The sequence below is a fragment of the Scyliorhinus torazame genome, chromosome 11, assembly GCF_047496885.1.
Source record: "Scyliorhinus torazame isolate Kashiwa2021f chromosome 11, sScyTor2.1, whole genome shotgun sequence".
NCBI lineage: Eukaryota > Metazoa > Chordata > Chondrichthyes > Carcharhiniformes > Scyliorhinidae > Scyliorhinus > Scyliorhinus torazame.
In genome coordinates this window covers 151,596,692-151,610,870 of record NC_092717.1, presented here as the reverse complement: position 1 = coordinate 151,610,870, position 14,179 = coordinate 151,596,692, and the positions used below count along the sequence as shown (strand labels likewise).

Sequence of the window (14,179 nt, the reverse complement as noted above, 5' to 3'; positions counted from 1 at the left end):
TAATTTTATTTGATGGACAATTACCTTCATTTTTATGCATGTATATCTCACCCAGACATTTCCACTCAAATTGTGATCATAAACAACAAGAATTTGACACTAAAATAAATGCAAAATGCTCCGGATGCTGAAAATCGGAAATAAAAATAGAAAATACTGGAAAAACTCAGCAAACCTTCAGCATCTGTGGAGAGAGAAAGAGTTGACGTTTATAATAATAATCGCTTATTGTCAGAAGTAGGCTTCAATGAAGTTGCTGTGAAAAGCCCTTAGTCCCCACATTCCGCCGCTTGTTCGGGGAGGCTGGTATGGGAATTGAACCCGCGCTGCTGGCCTTGTTCTGCATTACAAGCCAGCTTTTTAGCCCACTGTGCTAAACCAGCCCCGTAAAGGACGTTTCAGGTCCTTATGACTGAAGAAGAATCATACAGACCCGAGGTTAATTCTGTTTCTTTTTCCACAGACACTGCCAAACTTGCTCAGTCTTTCCCAATATTTAACATTTTTATTTTATTATTTTGACACTTATGATTTGCAAATATACAAGGAACATTTAAGCTCTAAATATATTTATCTGTCTTTCAAATGCAATTAATTTCTTAAGAAAGCTGTTCTACAGATCTGATTTAAATATTAACAATTTAGGCTGTTTGGTAATGGCCATCATAGAGAAGGCATTACACCTTTTAAAGGAAGTGCTAACCTTTTAGGAGAAAATGCTTTTGGGAGTGCACTGCTTTGTTGTCATGCATGATGCTTTGAGTAGGATTTGGTGGGAGAGTATGGCTGCTACACATGCAATATTGGTGTTTATTCTCTCAACCCACTTGCTATGCTCCACCTGGACACTCCGAGCAACATTTTTCAACAGTGAGCTAGGCCTTAAAGTTGGAAAACCACTGATAATCTTCATTAGTGTCACAAGTAAGCTTACATTAACACTGCAATGAAGTTACTGTGATAATCCACTCATCACCACACTCCGGCATCTGTTCGGGTACACCGAGGGAGAATTCAGAATGTCCAAATCTCCTAACAGCACGTCTTTCAGGACCTGATGGACGAAACCGGAGCACCCGGAGGAAATCCACTCAGACACGAAGGGAGCGTGTAGACTCCGCACAGACAGTGACCCAAGCCGGGAATCGAACCCGAGCCCCTGGCGCTGTGAAGCAACAGTGCTAATCACCAAGCTACCGTGCTCAAAGCTATACTGCAAGTACTGTGATTTGAAAGTTCTGTAAAACAAATTGCTGCATTGTGAGGAATAAGAAGCTTTACCTCTTTTCATGTGATCCATGAATTTGAGTCTCTATATATAGTAGACATCAACAAAGTGATCACTATTTAAGATTTCACATTTTTCCTCTATGATTTAATCCCTTCCAATTTCCTGATGTAATTCTTTGCTCAGAAGCATTTCCAATTTTTTGTTGTGTATTTTAATACTTCAGATTCACAGAAAACAATGCTGAGTGCTGTATTGTGGAAGGTGCTATTTTCAGATCATTGTTAAACTGAGGCTCTATCATGCTTGTTTAGCTGGACACCATAGCACTACTTTGAAAAAAGACTGTTCCCTAGCCAGATTTCAGCCCTCAGCTAACCCCACCAGAAATGTGATTCAAGGATTTTAGTGAATTAGTGATTATGAGCCGTAAAGTAATTTGTTGGGTTCAGAATATTTTGAGGTAACCCAAGGATGTAAGAAGTATTGTATAAATGCATGTTCTCTGTGTCCTTCCTTAAAACATTTTTGATGTGATTTTGTAATCCAGTTTCATACTTCAGATCTTCGATTAAATATTTAAAGTGGCATTTATTGCAATATCCCTAAATGACAACTCAAAAAACTGCTATATATTTGGTGCTCTTTTGCTCTTACAGGGAAGGCGACTGGTGGGAAGCTCGATCTATCACTACAGGGAAAAATGGTTACATTCCCAGCAATTATGTGGCTCCTGCTGACTCCATCCAAGCAGAAGAGTAAGACCTTGTTCTCTGTTTCAAGTTTTTGAGAAAGAAAGTTTGATACATGTGTCCAGAATTTCACCATTTGAAGTCTGCTAGATGTTTAATTTTTTAAAAAGTTTATTTTAACATGTTTGTTAGGATCGAAGGTGACAGCTGACTCAAGATTTATCATTAGCTTTCCGGAGTATAATGTACTTTTTCTGCTGTTGCAGGTCTTTCTTCCAAGCATGTCTCATACCATTTTGTGGTTAGTTTTGTAATTCTAAGATATCTTTATCTATAGGGGCATGAAGTAACTTAATAGTTTTATAAATAGGCATGATAAATATTTCTTCTTATCCAGCAGTTGCATTGAGAGCTGTTGTTGCTTTCAGGATTTAATATGCAGGGTCACGTGTGTGGATTATGTCCGATCTGATGGAAGGGCTCTACTGGAAAACAATGATAAATCAGAAGGACATGGAACAAGTTGGTTATCTGTGTGTATATGTGCACAATTTATTTTAAAGAGACGTTGAGACACTTTACCGCGCATGGAATTGTGAGGCCTTTATTAGAGACCATGGAGAGTATTTGCTATGTGTATCTGGAGATTGTGTTTGAGAAAATATACTGGCCCAAATGTTCAAATGCTCCAGTTTATGCAAACACTTGCGTGGTCCAAATTCTTTGATTTAGTGTTTGTCAGTTTACTATCCAAAGTTTCTGAACTCGTCTTGAAGTGAGTTAAGTTGACATCAGTTGGTAGCAATCTGTCCTTCGTTCAGAAGGTAGGTTCAAGTTCCATTTTAGGATTTTCACAGATCACTAAAGATGACACATCAGTCCAGTGAAGAGTGAATGTTGCATTGTCCCTGCTCTTCAAACAAAATGTGAAATAGATTGTCTGTTCGGGCAGACATCTTGAGTTTACGTGGCACTATACAAAGAGCAGGATGTTACAACAAACGCTCATCCTTCAGCCACCACCAATAACATATCTTGTCATTCATCTCATTACTGTTTGTGGGAATTTGTTTGGTTCGGCAGCATTTAGACCTAGTCCAGTTTTGGTTCATTCACATATTGGACAATGTGAATGTCTTGGAAAAGATTCATAGGAGGGCCATTAGATGATCCCTTATCATCATAGACTAAGAGAGCTTGGTGTTTTTAATCAAGAAAAATATAGACCTTGGGAGATTCTATTGAGGTATTTAAACTAATGAAGGGACTGGAGCATGTCCATTGATTTGATTATTTGAATTGAATCGGTTAGGGAGAAAGAGGGAGATATGTGAATAAGTTACACAATTATAGAACTAGATCACACATCAAAAGATTGTTTTCCTCAGAAGTCCATTTACCTCTGAAATACGTTGTCAGCTAGTGAAGTGAGCGCGGATTCACTGCAAGCATTCAGAGAGAGCAGAACCAGTTCTGGCTAAGACTAGTATCACTTTGTTCAAAAACAGGTAGGACATTGGCTGTTTTGTGGTCACTATGATCTTATAGAACTCATTTTCATAGCCTTTCATTTTCGGAGAGATATTTTCCAGAATTCTTTCTGATGACCAGTTGCAGCATGACTGTGAGGCAGATTCTGTGGGCCGGCAGCTAGGCTTTTCCATCACTTTTGTGCATTAATTAGCTGTTACGTTTGACTGCATTTCAATGTTTGAAATGTTCCTCAGATGTAAAAATATGAAAAATAAAATACAATTTATTTTTCATTTTAATTAATGTAATTTTTGATTTCAGCAGATTGAAAAAGTATAGATAGAGGATTAGCTACCAGATAGAAAACAGCATTAGGATAGGAAGGGCATTTCAAGGATGGCAACCTGTAACTAGTGGAATGCCACAGGGATCAGTGTTGGCTACAATTAATTACAATATATATTAATGACTTGGATGGGGAATGTGAATGTACTATTCCCAAGTTTGCTGATGACACAAAAATAGGTGGGAAGGCAAGTGGTGAGGATGATCCAAAGAGTCTACAGAGGGATATACAGGTTAGGTGAGTGGGCAGAAACTTGGCAGATGGAATATAATGTAGGAATATGTGAAGTTATGCACTTTGGTGGGAAGAATAAAGGAACTCAATATTATTTAAATGGAAAAAGACTACATAAAACTTCATCGCAAAGGGATTTGGGGGGTGGTCGTGCATATATCATTAATCACTAAAAGCTAGCATGCAAGTTCAGCAGGTAATAGGGAAGGCAAATTAAATGTTCGCCTTTATTTCAAAGGGAATAGAGTATAAAAACAGGGAAGTCTTGCTAAAACTATACCAGGTCTAAAAGTCAAAAGTTTTGATCCCCTTATTTACTGTCAAAAGTTTTGAGACCCTTATTTAAGGAAATATATACTGGCATTGGAGGCAGTCCAGAGTAGGTTCACCAGGTTGATCCTGTGTATGGAGGGATTTTCTTATGAGGAGAGGTTGAATCGGTTGGGCAGTACTCATTGGAGTTGAAGAATGAAAGGTGACCTCACGTAGAATTCTCCGGGGGTTTGACAGGGAGGATGAGAGGCTGGTTGCCCCTGTGGGAGAGTCTAGGACCAGAGGGCATAATTTCATAAAGGGTCTCCCAGTTAAGACAGATGAGGAGGAATTTCTTCTCTCAAAGAGTAGTGAATCTGTGGGATTTTAAAAAAAAAAAATCTTTTTATTGCCTTTTCTCACATTTATAAACAATTGTTACTTATATACATTACAGTTTTCTTGCCTGCGCTAATTTGCTTTATTTTAAACACAGGTTTGTTTTGTCCTTCATTTGACTAATTGTACGTACATTTTGCTGCCCTCTGGATCGGTCTATGATATTTCTCCCCCCCCTCCGCCCCTTGGTTTCAGCACCCTTCCTCGTCTCTTGTGGTTTCCCCATTTACAGTCGTTTGGTTCTTCATCTTTTTGTTTTGGTTTTTCCCTGGCTTACTCCTCGTTGCTGGCCTCGAAAGGTTTTGGAAAAGGCTGACGAACTGCCCCCAAGTATCCAGGAAGCCTTCCTCTGACCCTCGGATGGCATACTTAATCTTCTCCAGGTGGAGAAATTCCGAGAGGTCAGCGAGCCAGTCTGCAGCTTTGGGTGGTGCTGCCGATCGCCAGCCGAGCAGGATTCTCCTGCGTGCGATTAGGGAAGCGAAAGCAAGGGCATTGGCCCCCTTCCCCATGTGTAGCTCTGGCTGCTCCGATACCCTGAAGATTGCCACTATTGGGCATGGCTTCACCCTGACCCCCACAACTTTGGACATTGCCTCGGAGAAGGCTGTGCAGAACCCAGCAAGCTTGGGGCAAGCCCAAAACATGTGGGTGTGGTTGGCCGGGCCCCTCTGGCACCGCTCACATTTGTCCTCCACCTCCGGGAAGAACCTGCTCATTCGGGTTCTGGTCAGGTGCGCTCTGTGCACCACTTTGAGCTGCATTAGACTTAGCCTTGCGCAGGAGGAGGTGGAGCTCACCCTGCTCAGTGCTTCGCTCCAGAGTCCCCATCCTACCTCTGTCCCCAGTTCGTCCTCCCATTTTTGTCTGGTCCCGTCCAGTGGTGTTCGGGCTCTGTCCAGTAGCTGACCATATATTTTCCCATGTAGCCCCCCCTTCTCGCTGCTTGTGCCTATCGGGTCCTCTAGCAGAGTGCTTTATGGGGCCCCGGGGTACCCTCCTGTCTCTTTGCGGAGGAAGTGCTTTATTTGGAGGTGTCTCAATTCCTGTCCTCTTGCTAGTTTCCACTTCCTCGTCAGTTCGTCCAGTGTCTCCAGTCTGCGCCCTACGTAGAAGTCCCCGACCGTCAATGTGCCCCCGTCCCGCCTCCATCTCTTGAAGGTGGTATCTAGCATGGCTGGGGGGAATCTGTGATTGCCGCAGATGGGGGCCATAAGGGACATTTTGGTTATCCCGAAGTGCAGTCGCAACTGGGTCCACGGTCTCAGTGTGGCCGCTACCACTGGGCTCGTTGTGTACCTTGTTGAGGAGGATGGGAGTGCTGCTGTGGCCAGGGCCCTGAGTGTTGTTCCTTTACAGGATGCCTCCTCCATTTGTACCCAATCTGTGTCGGGTTCTTGTATCCATCCCCTCACTTTTTCTGCTGTTGCTGCCCAGTGGTAATATTGTAGGTTCGGTAGAGCCAGGCCCCCTCTGACTTTCCCTCTTTGCAGTGTCGGCTTGGGAATTCTCGGGTTGTTGCCCCCATACACAAACGCCATGATTAGCCTGTCTATGTTTTGGAAAAAGGCCTTGGGGATGAAGATCGGGGTGGATCTAAACAGGAAGCGGAACCTTGGCAGTACGTTCATTTTGATCGTCTGCACTCTTCCTGCCAGGGAGAGTGGGAGTGAGCCCACCGTTGAAGGTCTTTTCTTACTTCCTCCACCAGGCTGGTCAGGTTCCACTTGTGGATCTGTGTCCAGTCTCTGTCTATTTGGATCCCCAGGTAACGGAACCTGTTCTGGGCCGTTTTGAACGGGAGCCTCTCCAGCTCTGTCCCTTCCCCTTTTGGGTTCACTGGGAATGTCTCACTTTTGCCCAGGTTAAGTTTGTAGCCTGAGAAGGTTCCAAACTCTTTCAGTATTTGCAGTATTGCCTTTAGTCCCTCCTGTGGCTTTGCGACATAGAGGTGTAGGTCATCTGCATAAAGTGAGACTCTGTGCTCTCTGTCTCTCTCCGGATTCCCTTCCAGCTTTTTGCGTCCCGCAGTGCTATCGCCAGGGGTTCGATCGCTAGCGCGAATTACTCCGAGCTGGTGGTGTTAGTTCGGACACTCGCTTTGGGGGCATTGTACAGGAGCCTCACCCAGGCGGTGAATCCCGCTCCTAGCCCAAACCGTTCCAGTACCTCGAGGAGGTAGCTCCATTCGACTCTTGTCAATGGCATTTTCTACGTCCAGGGAGACGATCACCTCTGGTGTTCTCTCCTGGTTGGGGGGGTTCATTATCACATTCAGCAGCTGCCTGATGTTCGCTGTGAGCTGCCTACCCTTGACAAAGCCGGTTTGGTCCTCTGTGACCACCTCTGACCACCTCTGATACGCAGCCCTCCAGCCTTTTGGCCAGGACCTTTGCGAGTATTTTGGCATCCACGTTCAGCAGTGAAATGGGTCTGTATGATTCACATTCCGTCAATCTGTGGGATTCTTTCCCTCTTAGGCCTATGGAGGCCGGGTCGTTAAGTCTGTTCAAGAGGGGCAGCACGGTTGCGCAGTGGTTAGCATTGCTGCCTCGCGGCGCTGAGGTCCCAGGTTCGATCCCAGCTCTGGGTCACTGTCTGTGTGTAGTTTGCACATTCTCCCCGTGTTTGCGTGGGTTTCGCCCCCACAACCCAAAGATGTGCAGGGTATGTGGATTGGCCAAGCTAAATTGCCTCTTGATTGGAAAAAATGAATTGGACACTCTAAATATATGTTCAAGATAGACATATTTTTAATTAGTAAGGGAATTAAGGGTATGGGGATAAGGCAGGAAAGTGGAGTTGAGGATTATCATATTTGATCATTCATGATCTTATTGAATGGTGAAGCAGACTCAATGGCCAAATGGCCTACTTCTGCTCCTGTGTCTTTGGTCTTATGATCAGTTGACACTATCTGATTACCAATAATTTGTATCTCTTCAGCAATCACTCGCTGACAAGTATAATTGTCCACCTAAGAAACTCCATGTCACTAGCCACGGGCTCTGTTGGTCCTTGTGTGGCTAATGAGCCCTATCCTAAAGCTACATCTTCCACTGCACGTTTGGCAGATCTTTTTGATAAGTGGAATTGGTCCTTGTACTTGACGGCTGGCATTCCTTTCGCAGGTCCTTTTCTGGACCTCTTGCCATTGGGTATTTTCGAAGTATTATGTCCCTTCAATCAGGAGGCTGCTCCAGGTTTGTTTCTTCTGAGCAAGGGTCTCCCATCTATGTTACAGTTCTTGAGGTACGCCTTCCAGGTATCTTTGAAGCGCACCCTTTGTCTTTCTCTAGTTCGGGTGCCCTCCTTCAGTTGGGCTAAGAAGATGTACTTTTGCAATCGGGACTCTGGCATCCTAGGGATGTGGATGGCACAGTGGAGTTGGTTTCAGGTGATAATGGCCTGGTACTCTTGGCACCTTCAAGGTCACTGAAATTAGTACGTCTGTCCTCCCAGCTGATGTGGAGGATCTGTCTCAGACAATGTTGATGGCACCTCTCCACGGCCTTCAACTGGCATCTGTACGTAGTCCAGGTTTCTGAGCCCAATAGAAGAATTGGGAGGATGACTGCCTTGTACATGAGGATCTTCGTATCAGCATGGATGTCACGGTCATCAAAGACGCTTATCCTTGGGCATCCAAAGACACGGATTGGATCTCCGTGTTGATGTCAGCTTTGGATGAAAGGTGGCTCCCCAGATAGGAGAAATGTTCCACGTGTTGGAAGGTTTCTCCATTGATCTGGATGGAGGGAGACATTGGATCTTGCCCTGGATGGGTTGATAACGGATTTTCAGGAACAGCTGATGGAGATGGCGAGTGATCTCTTTAAGTTTGAAGATCTCTGCTGAAATCAATGTCTCCTGCGCCTTTTCCGTTCTTCATGTATTTAATGGCTGCTTCGACCTCATCCATGCTTGGTGGGAGTCCAAGATCATCTTCGATGGGAAGTTGGGGGATTTCCTCAAACACATCATCATCTATGGTTGTATTATAGTTTAGGAGTTCTTTGAAATCTTCTCGCTGTCGAAGGCTGATGTTTTCTCTGTCTCTCAAAAATGTTCTGTCCTTATTCCACAGAGGTTTGAGGCCTAGGGTGTTGGGTCCATACATTGCCTTAGACTGGGGCTTCCTCAGTCCCACCATCACGCTAGTCAGCGAGGAGTTGCAACTCCTTAGCTTTCTCCGTCCACTATTGGTTCTTGATTTCCCTAGATCTTCTTTGTACCTCCGTCTTTGCTGTTTGATGAGTTCTCTTTGCCTAGCTGGTGAGGTCATTAAAAAAAATTTTGAGCACCCAAATATTCCAATTACAGGGCAATCCACCTACCCTGCACATCTTTGGGTTGTGGGGGTGAAACCCAAACTGACACCAGGAGAATGTGCAAACTCCACACGGGCAGTGACCCGGGGCGGGATCGAACAGGTCCTCAGCGCCCTGAGACAGCAGTGCTAACCACTGTGCCACCCTGGTGATGTCATTTTGCCAGGTGCGGAGAGCTTTCCTCTTCTTGACAATGAGATCTTGGATAATGTGGTCATCCAGTCTTGATGTTTCCTGGTCTCATAGCCAATGGTTTCTTCACAGCTTTAGATAATGGCTATCTTCAGCTCTTTCCAGTTTCCTCCACTTGATTAGAATGCACACTTTGGAGATTTTGTAAAAAACATTGTTGGAAGTTCACTAGCCTGCTTGGGTCTTGAAGCCACTCAACATTGATCTTTTTTCTGAGCTCTTTCTTCATCTTCCACTGCTGCTGGAATTTGATGGACATAGAAGAGCAGATGAGCCAGTGGTCTGCCCAACGGTCGTCTGCACTGGTCATTGCTTTGGTGATGAGGGCATCCATTTGGTCTCGGGAACGGGTGATGTTGAAGTCAATCATGTGGATGTTTCCAGGAAGTCGAACATGTCTTTTTGGCAGAACAATGTGTTAGTGATGAAAAACTGGTGTTCCGCACATTTGCGGGGCAGGAGGACCTGGTTGCAGTTGCAGTTCCCTTTCCGATTGTTCCTTTCCAGATTTGGGAGTCCTTTCCGACCCTGGCACTGAAGTGCCCAAGGAGGATGATCTTCTCCTCCTTTGGAATGCTGAAGAATATAATGTCCAGGATGGAATAGAAGCCTTCTTTGTCTCGTTATCGGCATAGGCATTCATGCCTGTTGCCCGCTGGTTCTTGGCAAATTGTAGACGAAAAGTCATGAGGCATTTGTTGATGCCAACAGGGAGTTCCAAAATTCGGTTGACAAGTTGTTCTTGATGGTGAATCCAATTCTATTGTCCTGGGCTGATCCTTAGGTTTTCCTCTCCAGAAGAAGGTGTAACCAATGCTTTCTTCCTTCAGCTGCCATTGCTCATTATCCATGTGGGTTCATACATTCCAGATTCCCAAATTGAGTTTAACTTTGTTTTACTGACCGTACATAGATGAACCTGCGGGATACAGTCTCAAATAAGGGATTTAAGACTGAGATGAGGAGGAATTTCTTTAATCGGAACGTGGGATTCTTTAGAATCTCTACCCCAGAGGGCTCTGGAAGCTCAGCCAATGAGCATGTTTAAGACAAAAATGACATATAGCGATATGGGGTTATTGGGAAAAGTGACCCGAGGTTGATGATCAGCCATGATCTGCTTGAATGGCTCAACTGGTGGAATAATCTGCTCCTGTTCCTATTTTCTATGTTTCTGAGGGTAATCTTGACCATGAAACTACTGGATTATTGTAAAATCCCAACTGGTTCACTTTTCCTTTTGGAAATGAAAGCTGCCACCCTTACTTGGCCTTGTCAATATACGACTAAAGACCCACAAAAATGTGGTTGCTTTTTAACTAGCCACTGAAAGGGCTGCTCATTTGTATCTCAAAGGAAACTAGGAATGGGCTGTAAAGGCTGACCATGCCAGCAATGCTCATATTCTTCAAATGGATTAAAAAAGGTTCTCTATTCACTCTGTAATACTGGTCTAATTGCATGGACTGCTTCTAACAGGCGTGTAAAGAAGCAATAACGTATATTTTATTATTAGATAAGCTTTTGTAGCTGTCCTAACCTCAGCACTGCCCACTTCCTTCCCATATTGGAAACGATCTCCTTTATGATACCATACTTCATTAACCTGTACCCCACTTTGTGTACTGAGCATAACTATGCTTTTCTAAATTTTCATTAAACCTTAGTTCAGTTTTTGTTTCGCTTTTGCTATTCAGAGCCTTCTGCAATCTTCAGTCATTTGGGCAAGTCAGGCTTCAAAAAGCTTGCAGTTTGGAAAGAAAAAAATAATGCTGTAGAGAGCAGCCAATTAAAGTTTGGGGTGTTTCTGCATCAGTAGAAAGCTTAACTTCTGCAGGACTAAATTAATTTTCCACTCCCCAAAAAGTAGTATTTTCTTAATGAGTACTTATTTAAATACTTTAACATCCAAAGCGCACACCGGTGGCTTGAAAGACAAAATTATCATTTAATTCCATTTAGGTAAGTTAGCAAATTCTGCAGCAGTGAAGTGTGGATCATTGTCCAAGGTTGTTTCCTCAGGTCTGTTGTCTAAGAAGTAAACAAATTCAAAACTATTTAATTGGTTTTGTTATTTAGTTGCCTGTAGCTTGGGGAAAATCGACAGCCATTTTCAATGGCTATCCACTAGAAGCACTCTTAACCCTTCTCTGCAAAATCAGTTAATTCCCTTCCTTCTTTCCCTCTTTTTTTCCCCTCCAAAAGCTAAAAACTGGCCATATACATAGCACAGACTGCCAAGGAATCTTCACCTGGTAAATATTGAATTGATATTTTTGCATATTTGTGCTTTAGGACCAGTTTTTGTTCTTGTATGACATTTTATATCATAAATTTGCAATTCTGGCAAATATTTTCCACAACAATAACAACTTTGTTCAATTTATTTTATGCTTTTTATTGCATTTTGAAATGAAATAAAGCCTTAAACCAAGTCTGCTCTCTCAGGTGGATGTGAAAGATCACGTGGCACTATTTTGAAGAAGAACAAGGGAGTTATTCCTGGTGTCTTGGTCAATATTCGTGTCTCAATTAACATCCCAAAAACAAATATCTGGTCATTATCATATTGCTGTTTGTGGGAGCTTGCTATGTGGTAATTGGCTGCTGTGTTTTCTACATAACACTTGACTACACTTCAGAAATACTTCATTAGCTCTAAAGTGATTTGGATGTCCTGAGGTCATGAAAGGCACAGTGTTGCACCAAAGATACCATGGTATCAATTTATCTCACTCATGCAGCAGCAATTTTGTTTATTAATGTTCAAGATTGGCGAAATTACATTTCCAGAACGTTGCTTAGTTATTTACCACTTCCACAGCTGGGGTAATTTCACAGATGGAATTTTTAAAAAAATAATTTTTATTAAAGGTTTTCATAAAATATCAATAACAAAATGAGAAAGAAAAAAGAACCCAACAGGGTTAAGTACAAAACACAATCTAAAAAAGCAACCCCCCCCCCCCCCCCCGTACATAAATATTAAATTAACATTAACACCGCGACTTAACACAACAGGTATATACACCCCCTCAGACCCTCCAGTGTAAATAACATAAACAAAAATAAAGTAAACCCCCCCCCCCCCCCGAGCTGCTGCTGCTGCCATTGACCAATGTCTATCGTTCTGCCAGAAAGTCTAAGAACGGTTGCCACCGCCTAAAGAACCCTTGTACCGACCTTCTCAAGGCGAATTTCACCCTCTCCAATTTAATGAACCCTGCCATATCGCTGATCCAGGATTCCACGCTTGGGGGCCTCGCATCTTTCCACTGAAGGAGAATCCTTTGCCGGGCTACCAGGGACGCAAAGGCCAGAATTCCGGCCTCTTTCGCCTCCTGCACTCCCGGCTCTTCTGCCACCCCAAATATTTCGAGCCCCCAGCGCGGTCTGACCCTGGATCCTACCACCCTTGACACTGTCCTCGCTACGCCCTTCCGAAATTCCTCCAGCGTTGGGCAAGTCCAGAACATATGGGTGTGATTTGCTGGGCTCCCTGAGCACCTAACACACCTGTCCTCGCCCCCAAAGAACTGGCTCAACCTTGTCCCGGTCATGTGTGCCCTGTGCAGCACCTTAAACTGTATGAGGCTGAGCCTCGCGCACGAAGAGGAAGAATTCACCCTCCCTAGGGCATCTGCCCACGTCCCCTCTTCGATCTCCTCTCCCACCTCCTCCTCCCAATTACCTTTCAACTCCGCCACCGAGGCCTCCTCCTCCTCCTGCATCACCTGGTAAGTTTCCAAGATCTTCCCCACTCCCACCCACCCCCCCGAGAGCACCCTGTCCTGTACTGTGTGTGGCAGTAGCTGCGAGAATTCCACCACCTGCCGTCTGGCAAATGCCCTTACCTGTAAGTACCTGAAGGTGTTCCCCAGGGGAGCCCATATTTCTCCAGCTCACTCAAGCTCGCGAACTTCCCGTCCACAAACCGGTCCCCCAACTTTCGTATCCCTGCCCTGTGCCACCCCACAAACCCTCCACCTGTTCTTCCTGGGGCGAACCACTGGTTCCCCCGTAATGGGGTCCACGGCGAGGCCCCAACTTCCCCCCTATGCCGCCTCGACTGCCCCCAAATTTTGAGGGCCGCCACCACCACCGGGCTCGTGGTATACCTCCTTGGAGGGAGCAGCAGCGGCGCCATTGCCAGCGCCCCCAGATTCGTACCCACACAGGACGCCGTCTCCAGCCTCTTCCATGCAGCCCCCTCCCCCTTCATCACCCACTTGCGCACCATCGTCACATTGGCGACCCAGTAGTACCCACAGAGGTTGAGCAGCGCCAGCCCCCCCCCCCCCCCCCCCCCCCCATCCCATCTCTACTCCGCTCCAGGAACACCCTTCTCACCCTCGGAGTCCCTCGCACCCACACAAACCCCATTATACTCCTGTTAACCCGCCTGAAAAAAAGCCTTCGGGGTAAACACGGGGAGGCACTGGAACAGGAACAAAAACCTTGGGAGCACCGTCATTTTGATTGACTGCACCCTACCCGCCAAGGACAGCGGCAACGCATCCCACCTCTTGGACTCCTCCTCCATTTGCTACACCAGCCTTGTAAAGTTAAGCCTATGCAGGGCCCCCTAGCTCCTGGCCATCTGGACCCCCAAATATCTGAAGCTCCTCTCCGCCCTTTTTAGTGGGAGCTCGCCAATCCCCCTCTCCTGGTCCCCGAGCTGAACTACGAACAGCTCGCTCTTCCCCATATTGAGCTTGTACCCCGAAAAGTCCCCAAATTCCCTAAGGATCCTCATTACCTCTGGCATTCCTCCCACCGGGTCCGCCACATACAGCAGCAGGCCGTCCGCATAAAGCGTCACCCTAAGCTCCTCCCCACCCCGCACCAACCCCCTCCAGTTCCTCGACTCTCTCAGTGCCATAGCCAGGGGTTCAATCGCCAGTGCGAAGGGCAGAGGGGACAGGGGACACCCCTGTCTCGTCCCTCGGTGCAACCGAAAGTACTCAGACCTCCTCCGATTTGTGGCCACACTCGCCATCGGGACCTCATACAACAGCCTAACCCACCTGAC

The 14,179-nt window shown here is 45.4% G+C and overlaps 1 protein-coding gene across 3 annotated transcripts in view; it reads left to right on the top strand.

Moving 5' to 3' along the window:
• The window catches only part of yes1 (YES proto-oncogene 1, Src family tyrosine kinase), a 106,534-nt gene that overhangs the window by 54,269 nt on the left and 38,086 nt on the right, over positions 1–14,179 (top strand). For all 3 annotated transcript variants that reach the window (XM_072467896.1, XM_072467895.1, XM_072467897.1), the window contains exon 4: positions 1,888–1,986. In XM_072467896.1, the coding sequence (XP_072323997.1) occupies positions 1,888–1,986 (99 nt within the window). The remainder of the gene's footprint in view (positions 1–1,887; positions 1,987–14,179) is intronic.